General features: G+C 36.9%; 1 protein-coding gene across 4 annotated transcripts in view; it reads left to right on the top strand.

The window, feature by feature from the left end:
• SEMA3D (semaphorin 3D) overlaps positions 1–17,219 on the top strand; it is a 200,853-nt gene extending 183,634 nt beyond the window's left edge. For all 4 annotated transcript variants that reach the window (XM_043588732.1, XM_043588731.1, XM_043588734.1 and 1 more), the window contains exons 17-18: positions 5,005–5,144; positions 12,880–17,219. In XM_043588732.1, the coding sequence (XP_043444667.1) occupies positions 5,005–5,144; positions 12,880–13,305 (566 nt within the window). In that variant the 3' untranslated portion in view covers positions 13,306–17,219. The remainder of the gene's footprint in view (positions 1–5,004; positions 5,145–12,879) is intronic.
• The last annotated feature ends 1,707 nt before the right edge of the window (positions 17,220–18,926 follow it).

Below are 18,926 nucleotides of genomic sequence, written 5' to 3'. Positions count from 1 at the left end.
ACAGGCTGCTCCTTCTGAGTGTTCTTAACTCTCCTTTGCATCCCACCATCTAAACGTAAAATCTTTGCCTGTTCACTGCCTAACACCATCAATTTCAATACTCTCAGAGGCAATTTGCTCCCAGATTCTTAGTCCGGTTCTAAACTCTGTCTTGTGTGCCAGACGACTTGTATGCCTACCCAAGAGCTCATCTTGGATGCCTAATAAGCGTCCCAAATGATCTATGAGAAAGAATTAGTGCTGTCTTTTCCTAAACTTCGTTGTTCTGCAGTGAAGACTTACCCATATTAATAAATAGCACCTCCATTCACCCAACTGCTAAGCAAAAACAAGAAGCTAGGCATCATCTTTTTCTTCTTCTCTTTCTTCCACAGCCTAGTACCAACCTCACAATAACTTCTTTTGGCTCTGTGGCCACCACTGCTCCTACTCTTCATCACCTCCCGATGTGCCCGCTTACCCAAAGCCACCACACCTGTCCTGGAGCCGTTTATCTGGTCCTCCTGCTTCCGTTTTTTCCCCTGGTCAGTCTCCATCCCACTTAGTAGCCAGAGTAACCTTTCAGAAACTACAGTCAGATAACAGCATTCTCTTACTCAAAATCTTTCACTAGCTTCTTAGAACAATTAGTGAAAAACCCATAGCGTTTACCATGGCCTCTAGAGTCTGCTTGATCTAGTTCCTGATACTTGCTTGGACCCTCTCGTTTCACTGTTGCATGGCTCGCTCACTGGTTTCTCTTTTTCAAAAGCCCCAGTCTTGTTCCTGCCTCAGCTAGGTTTGTATTTATTTCCTCCGTACCTACCTAAAGAACTCATATTCAGGTGTCACACCATTTAATTTTTTTAATTTTTTTAATGATTATTTATTTTTGAGAGAGAAATGGAGTGTGAGCAGAGGAGGGGCAGAGAGAGAGGGAGACACAGAATCTGAAGCAGGCTCCAGGCTCTGAACTGTCAGCACAGAGCTCAATGCGGGGCTCGAACCCACAAACCGTGAGATCATGACCTGAGCCGAAGTCAGACTTTTAACCGACTGAGCTACCCAGGTGCCCCCACACCATTTAATTTTATGCTTAAAATATTGTCTCAGGGGCACCTGGGTGGCTCAGTCGGTTAAGCGTCTGACTTCGGCTCAGGTCGTGATCTCGAGGTTTGTGGGTTCGAGCCCCACATCGGGCTCTGTGCTGACAGCTAGGAGTCTGGAGCCTGCTTCAGATTCTATGCCTCTCTCTGCCACTCTTGTGCTTGCCCTCTCTCTCTCTCTCTCTCTCTCTCTCTCTCTCTCTCTTAAAAATAAATAAGTGTAAAAAAATTAATTAAATGTTTTTGTCTCAGAGACACCTTTTCTGACCATCCTGAGATACTTTCTCCGTGTTCTACCTCTGATTCCTTGATCTGCTTTTTTATTTGTAGCGCATAACACTGCCAAATACTATGTTCTTTAATTTATTCACTTGATGACCTTGTCCCTGTCACTGGGATGTAAATTGTATCCTAGGCACAAAAGAATGTTTGCGTAATGCATGGGTAAAGGAGAGGATACTTAGCTGGATAGCATCTGAGCTTCGCTAAAAGAGCAAAGGCAAATTTTACCGTAGATGAAGTCACAATAATTACAATCAGAAAGACCTCACAGAGGTTGGGCTAGGTTTGTGACAGCTCCTATGGAATTCTATGGAGTTTATGTTTACCCTGTAGACTATAAGAAGTTATCTCATGTTTCCGGGAACAGTCATTTAAATATATATATATATATATATATATATATATATATATATATATGAGTAGTTGATACCTATTTGGAAAGCCAGAGACAGAAAATCAACTGTGGGTATTAAAGTAGAGATAATAAGGGTATTTAAAAACTAATGTATTTGCAATCTTAAGGAATTTATTAAGTTATAATTGACAGGTAGCATTTATACTAGTTTCAAGTACACAACAACGATTCAATACTTGCATACATTGTGAAACAATCACAATAGGTCTAAGTTAGCATCCGTCACCACAGTTACAAAATATGCTGCAGTAAATGTGGGTGGGGCAGGGGGGGTGGAATATATCTTTCCAAGTTAGGGTTTTGTTTTGTTTTGTTTTGTTTTGTTTTGTTTTTCAGGTAGATACCCAGAAGTGGACTCTCTAGATCCTATATTAGTTACATTTATAATTATTTGAGGAACCTCTGTACTGTTTTCCCTGGAGCTAATTTACATTCCCATCAACAGTGCACAAGTGTTTCCCTTTCTCCACATCCTTGCCAACACTTGTTATTTCTTATCTTTCAGACCGTAGCCATTCTGACAGATATGAGACGATAGCTCATTGTGGTTTTGATTTGCATTTCCCTGATGATCAGTGATGCTGAGCATCTTTTCATGTACCTGCTGGCCATCTGTTATGTTCTCTTTGAAAAAAAAATGTTCAGTTTCTCTGCTCATTTGCAATTGGATTATTTGGGGGCTTTTGCTATTGAGTTGTATGAGTTGTTTATACATTTTTGATATTAAGGCCTTATCACATATATTATTTGCAAACATTTTCTCCCATTTGGTAGGAAGACATTTCATTTTGTTGACGATGGTCTTTGCTGTGCAGAAGCTTTTAGTTTGATGTCGTCCTTCTTATTTATTTTTGCTTGTGTTGTTTGTGTTCTGGCATCAAATTAAAAGAATCATCAATAAAATACATCAAGGAGCTTACTGCCTGAGTTTTCTTCTAGGGGTTTTATGGTTTCAAGTCTTACATTTAACACTTCCATCCATTCGGGGTTAATTTTTATGTATGGTTTATGTATGGTGTAAGGTAGTGGTCCTTTTTCTTTTTCCTTTTTTCCTTTTTTTTTTTTTTTTTTTTTTTTTTGCATGTGACTGTCCAGTTTTCCTAACACTATTTGTTTAAAAGACTGTCCTTTTCCTGGTGTATATTCTGGGCTCTTTCATTGCAAAAATAATTGACTATCTATGTGTGGGCTTATTTCTGGGCTCTCTGTTCTGTTCCACTGATCTGTGTCTGTTTTTATGTCAGTACCATACTCTTTTAATTACTATAGTTTTGTTACTATGGTTTAAAACCAGGGAGCGTAAGGGATCCCATCAGAGCAGCACCCACAAAGCCTCCAGCTTTGTTCTTTTTTTCTTAAAGCTGGCTTTGGCTCTTAGGAGTCTTTTATGGTTCTGTGCAAATTTTTAGAATTATTTCTTTCTCCATGAAAAATGTGATTGGTATTTTAATAGGGATTGCACTGAATCCAAAAATTGCTTTTAGTAGTATGGACATTTTTGTCAATATTAATTCTTTTAATCCATGAGCATGAAGTATCTTTCCATTTACTTGTGCCTTATTCAATTTCTGTCATTAATGCCTTATAGTTTGCAATGTGTGGGTGTTTCATGTCCGTAGTTAAATTTATTCCTAGGTACTCATTCTTTTTGATGCAGTTGTAAATAAGATTGCTAAAAGTAGGAAATTTAAAACTCAAAAATGAAACAAAGATTATTGCTAACAGTAAATTCATTTCCTGTCAAACTGACATAGTGATGACTTCGTGTCAAAGAGTCACTGTTTTTCCTGACTTGAGAAAGCATTTCATACGATCAACTATTTCATTTTCACTAATGTATCTTTTACTAACTTGACCGATTCTTTGGCCGAATCAGTCTAATTGAGTTTCTCCCCCACTCTTGCCTCATCACCTAACAATCAGCCTGAAACCTCTCTGCTCTGTTCCTGAACTCCTTTTGCTCAGGAAAATGGCATCTGTTACTTTGAAATGATACATGCCTTTCTCTTCCATGATTGGCACTGGGGATCTTTCTGTGCATTAGGAATTTATTAACTGTGAAAATCACAGATATTATCTGTTGAATTGGCAGGGATGGTGGATATATTACAAGTTTCAAATGGAATCCACACATTTTGAAGGTTAGATGAGGTTAATTCATGATGGTGTCAGCACGCCTGACTTAATCATTGCTGGTAAAACACAAACAAGTTCAAAAGAAGTTTCTTCAAAGGCAAGCCCAACTATTGGATATATGTGCATTCATGCCATTTGCTGATAATTTTGTGTGCTTACATGTAGGATTCACAGAGGTCCCTTAAGCCTTACTCTTGGTTTATGCCTAAAATGCTAAGTAGGCCCATCTGCAGAATTGAGACATCTGAATATATGATGAAAAAGTGCATGTTTGGGCCAGGCTGAGCAGCTGTCATTTTTTATTTGATCAAATTTGAGCTACAGATCTTAGATCACACATGGGACACAGCCTTTGGCTACTCTGGATGGAATGTATTTCAGATGGTGCAGTTGATTTACGAGAATAGGGTGTCTGAGACAATGCTCCCTTAGCAGCCCATTAACTATCTTATAGCAAATGCATGTTGGGCTTAAGAATCCCTCTTTGAATAAAAGAGAACATTTTTTGGTAGATAATATGTATAAGTCCAGATTCTGAGTATTAGAGCATCTAGCTCAATATCATCAGTATAGAATTTTATCAAGTACAGACCACTGTACTTACTTTTTTGACATTAAAATTTCTTAATGTTATGTGGTCAGCTCTGTGGATCAAATCATGATAGAATTGCTCTGTAAAGATGAAGTAAATTGCTCCTCTGGAACTATCTACAAAATTGGTTATATTTTATACAAGTTAGAAGGGGTGAATCATTAAAAGACACTAAAGTTGTATTCAGTTCAGCTCGAATAAAAAGACTCAGTGGCTAGAGTTAGATCTTATGAGTTCTTACTTTAAAAAATTGGTTGCAAATAGTTGATATATTGATGAAAGGATAAAAATTGTAATGCAAGGATAGAGTTTTAAAAATCAATCTATTAGATAATATTTGACTCTTCGGTAACAATATTATAACATGAATTTCCTCTCTCTTTAATAATGTGTATGAATCTTTTCCTCATAGCATCTGTTCTAAATCAGTCTATTTTCCCATTGCTTTTAAAATCAGGTCAAGGTTAATCTCCTATTCCATGTTTGCTTTCCAGGCATTAGTCATGAAACTGCTGATGAAAAGGTGATTTTTGGCATTGAATTTAATTCAACCTTTCTGGAATGTATACCTAAATCCCAACAAGCATCTATTAAGTGGTATATCCAGCGGTCAGGAGATGAGCATCGAGAGGAGGTAAGTTATACTCTTCAAAGAATGCTCATCTCGAGGGAAATAGTGTAAAAGTTAAATCAAGTTTTGGTGGTGAGAGATGTTCAATGTTTAGTGCCGTATGGCGCTCTCCTCACTATTTGGGGTAAAGAGGAAAATACTAATTTATACTCACTAACATGGAAGATAACAATGCTTTTGATATGAATAGGACAACTTAGGAGCGAGCACCTGGGTGACTCAGTTGGTTAAGCATCCAACTCTTGATTTTGGCTCAGGTCGTGATCTCATGGTTCATTAGTTCGAACCCCGTGTTGGGCTCTGGGCTGACAGTGCAGAGCCTGCTTGGGATTCTCTTTCAGCCCCTCCCCTGCTTGCATTAATAAACTTAAAAAAAAATAATAGGACAACTTAATACAGACACATTAATAAAATATATTTAAAATTAGATTGAATTTTTATAAGAAATTTACATATTTTTTTCCAAATTTTCATTCTCATAGATTGTCTGTATTTTAGGGCAATTCCCTGGTCAAAAACAAGAACACATATTTTCCCCCTACGGTAGGATAAGGAGTAAATTTTGACTGTGTTTACACTTAGGTCATAATAGTGGTTTAACTATTGTGTTTAACTTAGATCACAAAGTGAAACAGGTTGAATATGGATACAGAAAGAAATACCTATCTTTGTCATAGCAGGTGAACAAGTTGGATAACTATCTGGACATGTACCCCTTCACTCTGGATGTGTTAAAATTAAATTAGCAAAAGGAAAAGCAGTATGGGTGTTCTCTTTATCTTTTGACTTTTTCTGTTTGAGTCTAAGACATACATATGATTGAAACATATAACAGAAATTTTGTGAGGTAGATAAATTATATATGTTGCTGAACTTGAGATGACTTTGGGTAGTCTGAGAAATCCTGTATTATTATTTAGTGCCATGAAACAAAGGGTAAATGGCAAAGTTTTTATTTTTCTCTTTCAGTGCCTAAGAGAAACCAGTGACACTCAGTATAGAGTTCTAATATTCCCAATAGTAAACCAAGGATATTGTAACGAGTAATGGAATGAACTCAGGATTCAGAATTCGATATTTGATTGAATCGCAGTCCTGTGTTTGGTAATATCATTGAGCCTGTATGTGCCAGGATTTTCTAAAGTGAACGAAATAAATTCAAAAGTTACTATGAAAGTAAAATGAGAAAACACAGATGAGAATGTGAATTTCAAAGCAGAGGATTACTCACAAGTGTAAAAATACACTTATAAAATTACAGATATGCGGGGCACCTGGGTGGCCCAGTCAGTTAAGTGTCAGACTCTTGGTTTAGGCTCAGATAATAATCTCACACTTTGTGAGTTCCAGCCCCACACTGGGCTCTGCACTGGTGGTGCAGAGCCTTCTGCTTATGATTCTTTCTCTCCCTCTCTCTCTGCCCTCCCCCCCCCCTTCTCTCTCTCAAGTTTACATAACTTAAAAAAAATTGCAGATACTCTCTATCAGGAAGATGTGTGAAATAGGAAATAGCACTGGTCATGGCTTCAGCTTGACTGCTGAGGATTTATGAGCAGGTTGAGAAGTTTTCCTAACACTCAATTTCTCTGTCATATAAATAGGCAGAGCAAATGCTCTAAAATACCAGCCTCCTTGATAAGTCTATAAACATTTAAAATAATACATGTAATCGGTCAGACATTAGTAGAGAATAGTGGTTCTCAACTGCAGGTGAATTTGCTGCTAGTGTTCACATCTGGCGATATCCAGAGACGTTCTTAGTTGTCACAGCTGGATGGACGGTGGGTCGAGGGTGGTATTGGTATCTCTTGTGGGTAGAGGTCCGGGATGATGTTCAACATTGTTCAGTTCAGAATCCCTCACAAGAATGAGTTTTCTGGCCCCAAATCTCAGTAGTGCTGAGGCTGAGAAGCCTTGCAGTAGAGGGACCAAGTTGATCATAAGAAATTGATGGAAAGATATGTTCTACCGTTACATTAAGGTGTTAATATCTTTCTCTTCATCTGAAATCTTCAAGAACAAATGTTTTTATTAAAATGTTGACTCTACATGCTTAATACCAAGGGAGTACTCCAGTGATTGTCATGTCTGATTTCTCCAATAAAACTTGGATTCTTCATCATTACTGACATACATATATTCTAAGATTACAGCATATCCGTGTTTATAATACATGTTTATTTTAAGGGCCCCATTTTTTCCAATATATATTAAAGTATTATCTGACATGGAAGTGATTATAAAACTTGGAAACATAAAGCATTAACTTTTTATCGAAGAAATATTGAATCTGAATTTTAACATGCACATTTTTAGTTACATTGTAATATTTTACTCTTAAATGTCCCAAACCAGCAGTTTTAATTTTATAGCTAATAAACTTTGATAATTTCTCACCAGTTAAAAGTAATTCTTTAAATATGATGCTTCTTCCATGGCAAATTTAATCTGACTTTTAAAAGACTATGGTACTCTGCTTGGGGGGGGCGGTATTCTCCTATTCTAGATATATACATTTGCCTATTCATGTTTCCATTCGCATCTTTCATATTCCTGAAGAGGCAACGCATTCCTTTAATGTACCTTTTAACAGTATATCATATGGTCATGGTGGTACCATGCTCCATGAATTTTAATGGGGCAGAAATAGTGTATTTTACTTAAAAGTATGCTAGCTGTAATATTTCAACTGCTATTTTCATCTACCTTTGTACGTAGGTAGTTACACATTGTCCAGGATATGCAGTCCTGCTTCCTGAGCTGAGGAAAGGGGCAAAATCCAGACTAGACTTGAAGCATTTTTCCCAGCAGGCTGTCTTCTGCTCCTTACCAAGAAGGTCACAGTTTGGAATCTTTCCCCACTGAAAAAAAGCCTGCGGGAGGGACTAGAATCTCCTGTGGCACAGAGCCTGTCACCAGCTTATTCTCTGCCAGGAGGAGAACATTTCCTTACTGAGCTGTTTCACAGTTGGGTGCTGTTGGGGAGGTCATGAGTCAGTTATCTGCTGACTTCCTTATAAAGCTGTTCTTGAAATTGATGATGTTTATGCTGTAAGTAGCAAGTTAATCGGCAGTCCCTGAGCTTCTGTTGAACTTTTGGGGTCTGAATGACTAGAAGAGGTAATACCTTATGCCATTTGTGGGAGTATTTTCTTGTGTGTGTGTGTGTGTGTGTGTGTGTGTGTGTGTTTAAAAAATATTTTAAAAACATCTTCAAGTATTTTTATTTTTCCCTGCGTAGGTCTTTGTTTTATTGTCGTTCTTTCTATTATAAAAGCAATATAAATGGTTTGGAAAATATAGTGACACATAGAGAATTATGAGGCCTCTAATGATGTCTATTCCAATTTTTTTTCCCACTAACCATTACACTTTGAGCAGCTTTCCTTATCATTCAATTTGAATACCATGTTTTTTTCCTAGCCCTACGCCCGCCACCCTGACACCACAGTCTTCCATGATTATTCCAAGTTATTTAAATAGCACGTGTTTCCTCTTTGAAAAAAATAGTAGTCAACTTCCTGATATCTAAATCTTCCTCTGCTCTTCTGTTTTCTTAGGACATATCTTTTGAGGTGAAATAACTGAGTGAAAAGTTATCTTTATGGCTTTTGATGAGCAGCTGTATATCGCTAATTTCTTGTCAAAATCACCGTATATGAATTTGCCTTCTCATACTTCATAGTTGTCAGTTTCCATTGTATTTGAAGTGCTGTACCCATCATTTGCTTAGTTTATTTATTTCTTTTTATTTATTTCTAATGTTTTTATTTACTTTTGAGGGAGAGAGAGAGTGGGTGAGCATGAGTGGGGGGAGGGGCAGAGAAAGAGAGAGGGACAGAGGATTCAAGCCAACTCTGGCTGACATCAGAGAGCCCAACGTGGGGCTCGAACTCACAAACTGTGAGATCATCACCTGAGCCGAAGTCGGATGTTCAACGGACTGAGCCACCCAGGCTCCACCATTTGCTTAGTTTACATTGAAGTATTCATTAAAAATGATTTTCACAGGGGCACCTGGTTGGCTCAGTCGGTTAAGCATCCAACTTTGGCTCAGGTCATGATCTTTCGGTTCATGAGTGCGAGCCCTGCATCGGGCTCTGTGCTGACAGCTCGGGCCTGGAGCCTGCTTCACATTCTGTGTCTCCCTCTCTCTCTGCCCCTCCGCTGCTTGCATTATGTCTTTCTCTCTCTCTCAAAAATAAACATTAAAAATTTTTTAAATTATTTTCACCAACTCTTTTAAACTCTATTATTGATGTGAACATTTTAATGCTATGCATAAGTAACTTATTATGTTTTATGTCTCTAAAATGTGTGTTCCTTACATAAAAGAGTTTTATATTTTACATAGACAAATCTATAGATTTATATCTCGATGATGTCTCACTTATGATGCTTAGAAACTCCTTCCCTAACGAAACAGCAAATATATATTTTCCTAGTTATTACCATTTTATTCTTACCATTGCAGTTTGCATTTTATATTTACATTTACTCTAAGACACCAGATTAATCTAGGGGCTAGTGATGTATAAATTCCATTTTTTTTTCTTTTAAAGAACGAATCAATTGCCTCAGAACTATTTTTCAATAAGTCTTCCTTCTATGTTTGTTGCAGAAAAGAGATATTCTTGAAGGCCTAGTCACTTCGAAGACACATGCCATGCTTTAGCTATGAGAGATTTGACAGGCAAATTATCTGCAAGGGAATTACCATTAGGCCGCTATTATTGGAGAGCAGAGTCCCTGACCTTTACCTGCTGCTTCATACCTAAATGTCCTTTGTCCCTCTCCACGCTACTCTTCTCGTGTTAAATGAATTGCCCTTCACTGAAGATCTACATTTAATAATGCCAAATATATTATCCTTGTTCACATTAGGCAAATGGATAGTCGACCCCAGTTCGAGCGTGGTTTTGATTTAGCGGAGCAGTTTTTACTTATCACTCTTAGAGTGGAGAAAATTCCATGAGTTTAAATCAGAGGCCAGAGATTACATTATCTCTTTGTAAAGGAGCTGAATTTTCTAAATGGACTGGGCTGACATCTCACTGTGGAGATACAGCCTGCGTAATGCATCCTGTTCCAGGATGGAAGGCAAGCAGTACAGAGAAGGAGAACGTGAAGTAGACAAATGTGAATCAGCCGCTTAATTTCGGGGTCGCAGCTTCCTGTCTCTAGATAGCAAAAAAAAACCCTATGAAAATATAGCAATTCCAACTGTATTTTATTAGAAATACTATTTCAATCAAGGCATGTTTTTGAAAATTGGCAAAGAAAAAACACTTAAATGATCTAATAAACATTAAATAAATCCACAAAGAAATTTATTAAAGTGCATTTTATATCTATAGGTCAAAAAAGAAAAAAAAAAGAAAAATTAAGCATTCCACGGAAGAAAGAAAAGGGAAGGATCACACTGGACTAAGGAAATGCCAGGTGTTTATGAAACTCTGAGTCCAGTAGGGACAGACATAGACGCAGAAGGAGGGAAGGGAGCTGGACTTCAGAGTTAAACAAATAAACAGGATACAAAAAGAGAACAGCAGAGATAATGAAGTGTTACATCATATGTGCGAAATCAAAGTCATAATTTCTTCCTGTCAGGAGATTAAAGAGAACAATAAAAAGTAGTGAGTCAGAGCTGTGACAGCTCTCTAAAAGCCACATTAAGCGCAGCTTAAACATCAGCAAGAGTTCCAGTTATGAAATCTAGAGATGAACTGAAACTGAAGTCACCCACCTTGACTGTCATGCTAATAACCACAGGCCATTTTCTATTAAGAGGAAATTACAAAAAATAAAAGCCTCAGAACATCACCTCTCCAGCTTTCCAGTGACAGTGCAGTAGTCTATAATGTTGCTAATAATACCTCACACTTTAACCTTCCAAGAGCTTTACTCTTAACCCCCCAAATACACCATATGCTCTGTCACCAACTTGATAAATGGAAGCCCCATCGGAGAAGATAAATGAGTAATCATAGGAAGCAGAGTCGGCAGATAAGTACCAGATCCTAGGCTTTGGAGTCAGAATTTTGTGATCTAAGATATATTTAAAATTTGAAGAATAATTCCTACAGGAAAATTATTTAAAGGAAAACGTGTACGTAATGTGTTAAATTTGAGATTCGTATTTCTGCTTAAGATGGACCCTTTCGAATCCTACCAATTCAAGTTCACATTTGTTATTTTAGGCATGAGACTCCCCCGTTTCTGTGAATGTAAGTGAATGACAACAGCGTTTTTAAGTGCCTGGGCCTTTAGAGTAAGTCTATTAAGAAAAAAAAAAAATAGCACACACAAGAATCACCAAATGGGGAAAGTTAAGGGAAACAAACAAACAAAACCCTGACGGTGTGGATTCAGTGTAAAACGAAGGCAGCCTGGAGACCATTCAGCTTCATTAACCAGGGATCTGGGCTGTGACCTGCCTTTGGCCTCGCGTGGTACCCCACCAGCTGCACTTCTCTGGCACAGAGGGTGGTTGGCTATATACTTGTTAGTTAACTGGGCTGGTAGCCAGAGATGTTTCTTTTCCTTTGCTCATATTTCCACAATGGGAGGGACTTTTTCCTACATATTTTTCACATAAAGATGCAGTGTATAATCCACCCACTGTGAATAAATTTAATTTAGCCGTCTTTATGCCTCCTTGATTTCCATCCACTAAAAGTCTACAATTCAGGGACAGATGTGTAAACTGGGAAATCTTCCAGACTTCTTTGTTGTTGTTGTTGTTATTCTACTTAGTGCCGAGCCACTCAACAATATTCCACATGAAACAGGGCTCTTGTGTCGGTAAACGTGCCTCCAGTTATATTGAAGGTAGATTTGCTATTCACACCAGGTTGGGGGCCAGGCAAGCCTAAATGCTTGAATTGTCTTCCAGTGCTGTTGCTTCAAAGGGTAAAGGGCATCATGTTTCAGGAGGGGTTCTTTTTTGTTCATTGAGTTTTCTCACACTTGAAATCACATTACTAGGTCATGGTATACCGAGGTATGGCAAATATTTCCACAAATGACATAATCTAAAGTATCACATATACACACAGTATCAAAATTCAATCCATAGTAAAAAGGGAAATTCAGCTTTAAATGTTGCTAACCTTCTGACGATGGTCCTACTCAGTTACAGCTCTGACATCCCAAAAGCTGTATCCATGCTTTTCCCCTAGACTTTTAACAAGTCGCCACTTACGGTCTCCATATGCTGCTCAGCTCACTTACTGGGTGATAGCCAGAAGACAGAGTGAATTCCTTTTGGAATCCTTGTTCTATTTCTACTTCACAGGTAGTAGCATGTGCTAAAATCCCTCTTTCTGCACGATGACTGTCAGTGTCCCGTTCTGGCTCGGAAATTCAGATACCAATTGGTGTTTTTAATATTCCACTTGGTACATGAAATTTCTGTAAAGATGGTCGGTTGAGAGTTTCCAGTTTTACTTCATTGTTTTTTATAGCTTTCATTCCTACCTGTAGACTGGGAGAAAAACGAACTATGTTCCAAAGGTTTAGTTAGATAAGAATGAGATGCAAACCTGCATCTTCGGGGGCTGTTACTTTTGTGGAATTTGTCACTGTCTTCCACTGTGGCTGGTAACATTATGCTTGATGACAGGGAGACGGGAATAGATCTCTTAGGTTCATCTGACTAAACCTAGGGAGCCTCTGTTCATTTGCTCATAGCCCTCTCTGCTTTTCATTTATTACCTCCATTTTTCCAATTCTGCAGTTGAAACCTGATGAAAGGATCATCAAAACAGAATACGGGCTACTGATTCGAAGTTTGCAGAGGAAGGACTCTGGGATGTATTACTGCAAAGCCCAGGAGCACACTTTTATCCACACCATAGTGAAGCTGACTTTGAATGTCATTGAGAGTGAACAGATGGAAAATACCCAGAGGGCAGAGCACGAGGAGGGGCAGGTCAAGGATCTGTTGGCCGAGTCACGGTTGAGATACAAAGACTACATCCAGATCCTTAGCAGCCCAAACTTCAGCCTCGACCAGTACTGCGAACAGATGTGGCACCGGGAGAAGCGGAGACAGCGAACCAAGGGCGGCCCCAAGTGGAAGCACATGCAGGAGATGAAGAAGAAACGAAATCGAAGGCATCACAGAGACCTGGATGAGCTTCCGAGAGCCATGGACACGTAGTTTTTTCTTTAATTTAAAGAAAAGAATGCTTTACCTGCAAAAATAGCATCTTCTGTTTTGTACACCCCATATACGAACTCATAAGAGCTTTCCACGGAGTTGTGCTAAGGCAAAGGACCCAAGAACGATAATCTGAATAAGACTATATGTGGTGAATATGGCATAGCGAGGGCAAATAATTCATCTGAACCGGTTTTCCGAGAACTAAACATGTACCTGCAAAGTAGTAGAATTAGCCCCGAAATAGGGGCTTCCCATTTGTAAATGTTTTATGTCCTGAGTTTTTGAATTTGTTATGTCATGTAAATACCTGAGGTCAGCAAGCATCAAATTTTATATTGTCATAAGGTGCTTTATTTCCCTTGCATGGACGTTAAGGATGGAGTTGACCATGCAGTTGTGCTATATATATGTTCTTACGAACAGATATATCAATTCTGCTCTAGAACTGGCTACCACACGGTAGGAATTGGAAGACACAAATGCACACAGCCCACACTATCAACAGGATCTTTCCCGGTTCACTCTTGGCTCATGGTTTAGGAGTTTGGAGAGGTGCATTATTTCAAACTACAGAGGTTACGTTCGTTGTACTGCAGTGTGATTTACTGAAGGTATAAATGCTCCTCCCAGCATTCCTTATGACTTGTCAGGAGAAACAGGTTCGTGGAGAGAAGTTAGTGCTCGGTTATGTGTTTTTAGAATATATGCCGAGCTTTACAGGGACGGAATGCTTCATAAATATTTTAATAAGACATGGGAAAACATTTTAATAAGGGAAACACCATGATGTATACTGCAAACTAATGGGAAGGCATACAGATGGGATTTGTTAAGAGACAGAAAGAAAGACAGCCATAAATTCTGGCTTTGGGGAAAACTCATATCCCCATAAAAAGGAAGAACAATCACAAATAAAGTGGGCGAAATGTAATGTAGCTTTGGTCACCAGAGTATAAGTAGCTGCCAATTTGTAATCCATCTGTTAAAAAAATTCTACATTATAACAAACTGCTAGCGAAAGTCTGAGGAAAAGTAAATTTTCTAAAAGATCATGGGAAGAATGAACACAGATTTATTTACAACCAATGGGATTTCAGTAGTACTTCCTCTCTTTTTTTCCAAAATTTCATTGTACTCTGTAAATTATTTCCATTTACTGCCTTTATTCTCTCCTGAATATTGGATTATTGGATTTTATTTGAGTGAATAGGAAAATAACAATATATGCATATAGAGATAGAATTAGGTAGACTAGAGTGGTGGGGAGTGGGGATATATATTTGTTGAATAACAGAACAAATGCAAAAATTTTGACAACGGAAAGGGTTAAATTAACTCTTTGACATCTTCACACAATCTTTTTGCATTTCTGAGATTATATGCTGTAATTCAAGTAACATTGCTTTCGTAATTTAATAATAAATAAGCCTAATGCATGTAAAGAAGCTGAACTCGCAGCATTAACCTAAACATTTTTCATATTTTGTTAGCACTTTCGAATGTTTCCAATTTGACTTTCCCTCTCTGCATACGTATGGTATGTTTCCTGCCTGTGGAAGCAGGACTCACCTTTCCTTCTTGGAACACAAAACCCTTAGCCTTCTTCTGTTTTGCCTCTTCACGCCCTTTTTAGTGTGAAATGAAAAATTAGTCACTTCCTCACATGGAAGGCAGCCTTTCAGAAAACTGAATAGCAGACATTGCTCGTTTATCATGCATGCTGCATATCTTGAAAGAAGAGCCTCTGAGAACCTGTGTGGTTAAAGGGCACCTTATTAGAGTTCAGTGTCATGTCTGTGACTGACTCGATGTTCAGAACATTCAATCTTACGTTCATTTTATTTGTCTTGCTTACCTATGTCAAAGTAGTCACACTGCTATGTGAGGTTAAGTACGTCTTTTGAAATGATACCGTAAATATTTGTAGGTGTTTCACTATACAGAAAGCTTAAATAAGTTTTTGTTTGTTTGTTTGTTTTTAAGGTGAACCAGACACAAACACTCTTTAAAAGTAATGCATAAGAAAGCTGTAGGGAGATCAGGCTAATTGAATAGCGTAATGAGAGTGTCTGTAACTTTGGATTCGCTGGGTCTAAATGTTCCAGGAACTCATAGCAAGCTCAAAGCAAATAAATGGGAGGCTGTTTTATTTTTAAGATTTCCTGTATATCAGACAGTCATGATCAAAGCAGAGATGGCTTTGGGAAAATTACATGAAGCTCAAATGTTAGGATTGACTTCTGTAATAAATTTGGTTTTCATCAAAATACGAATGTTCAGGCCATTTTTTAATTACTCCTTTTTAATCTTAATTATTTAGATAAAGTTTGGGCAACTTCTTTTACCCTACAGCTAATATTTGGGCTGCTTTAGATCTAAAACATTAACTTATGGTAATTGCTTAAAATATATTTGAAATATTGAGTAAATATTGAGTGAAACAAAAAGTCATAGAATAAAAAACTATGGACAAAGATGTATGTGTATTTGTAAAGATAGAGGACATCTAAGCTACATTGAATTTTTAACCTTTTAATTGCCTGGAACACTTAAGACAGTGTGAATGTATTAAGTCTAGGGCTGAGACACAATATATACTTCCTCACCACTGAAGGTTTTACCAAAATTTCCTTGAAATAATGAAAACTAAAATTATAGTCATAGTTTCAAAAATGTTTGCTAAGAAATCAGCTATCTATGGAGAGGTCTTAAAATGTCTGCTTATTCTTGGTTTCATATTTTTCTCCCCTGTTTTGAATACATATGTCTTTAACTTGCATATTCTTGCCTGCATTTCATTCCATCTATTTATGCTGCTAAATGGAATTCTGCCTTTCTGCATACATTTACATTCAATTCATTGGGAATTTTGAGAGTTTGCTTAGAAATGAATAGTAATTAATTTATGGAGAAGCTTTTTTTCCTCCAAAGAGCTCAAAACACTACATTCATATTACTGAATAAACATTTTGGAAAACCAACCAAATTACTTAAGAGATGGAAAAGTAGTCAGAGAAATTCAGAAATTTGCAAAAGCTACAACAGTAGAGGAATCATAATCTATACCAAATCTCACCAATGTTTGGCTAACTGATGCTCATTTTCAATATGCTACCTGCAAAATTGTCTTACTCTTGAATTCTGCCTTTGGTCAATATTTCAGTTCTTTTATGCTGTTAAGTTTTGTTCCTGCTGAATTGTATAGACTCAATTAAAAACTGAGTTTACAGTGGCCAGTGACTGTTTTTCAACATTATCAAAACTAAACTTTCAAAGTTTTATGTTAACCACATGTCCACAGAATATTAAGTTGAATAAGAACATTAATTAGACACTGGTATTTTAAACTTAAATATAAGCTATATTTCATATATATAATAAATACAAATGAAAATCAAAACTGAAATGGCTTCTCTTTAGAATGTTACATTTGTCTCAGACAACATGTTGGAAAAGTGATTAGCCTTACTGGGAATGGATAGTTTAGAAAAAAGTGATATTTGAAATGTTTTTATAGAAAGATGTATTTTTCTCAGTAAATGACCACAACATTTTAATAATTTAGCTTACAAGTGAGGTTAAAAAACAAGATTTAAAATTCCAATATTGACAGTGCAAAGATAGGAATATGCACATAAATTATACCTCTCATTTAAATATTTTGTAGTGTAAATTATTTATGGTAAGTTTGAGATAGAGGATTTTTTGGGAAAGGGCAAAAATCTATCAGCTAGTCATGTAATTTAATTCTGGTATTGTAAGTGGTTACCAATCAATTTTCAATTACAGTTTTGCTATTTTAAAAGAAATGTAGTCTTGTAATCTAAAATAATTGAAAATTGTCAAATGTATATTTTGGTTGTATTATATAATAAAACACAAGCATTAGTGTTCTATGGTTATAAACAGAATGTTGGTTTGTGTGCAAGTTTTGTTTTCAAACCCTAAACATGGTAACCGAAATTTATGCAGGGAATTGCATTAAGAATAAGTGTCTCTCCCCAATTAATACAATTATGTAGCTACCCTTTACTGTGATCTAAATTTAGACTTTGGCAGACTGACATAAACATTAGTACCCGAAGTAACTACTTTTAAGACTTCCAGTGATCACCTTATACATAAAATTTGAAAATACTCACCTATATGTTTAGCCCTATGACTATAATTTATTAAAGGAGTAAGCCGAGGTTTTTGGTTTTTGTCTTATAAAGAAACATCTTGAATTTCTTTTAGAGAATATTCTATTTCTGGTCAATTTGGTACATTTGTGAAGGATAGTTTATGTTTTCAAGCAGATAATACATAATACCCCCCCAACCCAGTTATGAAATAACTTGTAGAGATATTGTACAGAAAAATGTCAGGTTTTCTGTGTGCTCTGACAATCTTCAAATATAAATAGAATATAATATAAATAGAATATAATACAAGCTCAGTCACTGAGACAATTCCAGTTGTATTTGTTTGAATATAGAAAAGTGCTTGAGTGGGGCGCCCGGGTGGCTCTGTGGGTTGAGCGACTGACTTTGGCTCAGGTCATGACCTCACAGTTCGTGAGTTCGAGCCCTGCGTCGGGCTCTGTGCTGACAGCTCAGAGCCTGGAACCTGCTTCAGATTCTGTGTCTCCCTCTCTCTCTGCCCCATCTCCACTCATGCTCTGTCTCTCTCTGTCTTAAAAATAAATAAAACATTAAAAAAATAAAAAAAGAAAGGAAAAGTGCTTGAGTAATTCTCAAGACAAGAGAAACAAGAGTTGAACATTTAAGTTGAGAAGTAAAAGCATCTATAACCATGTAACTTGTTACCTGCATTAACAGTTTTTCTAGTCCAGGGAAAAGTCTTGCCCAGGAAGATGGAGCTGCATATAACTTTATTGTTTCTTTCAGAAGTTGATACACTTTTCCTTGGTGTATATATTGGTACAAAGACACATCTTGGAGAATGTTTGGGTATACCCAATTAGGTTTAAAAAGCACATGTTCCAAGAACCAGCTTTTCACAATTACATACGTACCCTTGAGAGCCTTTTCCACATGTGCAATAATAGACATTTTTAAAAATAGTTGTTCTAGAATTAATTATAATAGAAAAAAGGAGAACAATCTATTTTCTACAAAAAGAGAATGGATAAACTGAAGTATAGTCACTAAATGGATACAGAAATTTTAAAAAATGTCTGTGTGCATCAACATAGAAAAATCTCAGAAACACCGTTAAATGAGCAAAGTCAAGGAGTGTAGGAATGCAAGCAGAATTACACTGGATATCAAGTTTAAAGAAGCAAATGATACTGCTTATGGATACATGCATTCATATATAAGTAGTAAACATATGAAAAAACACTTCTGGAAAAGTTAAACCCCAAATTTAAATAGATTTTCCTCCAAGAAACAAGAGAAAGAGGATACAGGGAGCTACAACTGTTTCAATAATGTTTTGCTTTCTTAAAAAAACATGTCTAAGCCCAATGTTATATTTACATTACATATATTTGTAGGAACTAGTATATTTAAATGTTAATAATTGACGAAGTTGGGCATTGGATTGTGGTTTGAATATATTACTCTCAATACAATTCTGTGTGCTTGAAATATTTCACAATAAAAAGTAAATTA

Source organism: Prionailurus bengalensis, chromosome A2 (genome assembly GCF_016509475.1).
Source record: "Prionailurus bengalensis isolate Pbe53 chromosome A2, Fcat_Pben_1.1_paternal_pri, whole genome shotgun sequence".
Lineage (NCBI taxonomy): Eukaryota > Metazoa > Chordata > Mammalia > Carnivora > Felidae > Prionailurus > Prionailurus bengalensis.
This window is presented reverse-complemented; position numbering and strand designations above follow the sequence as displayed.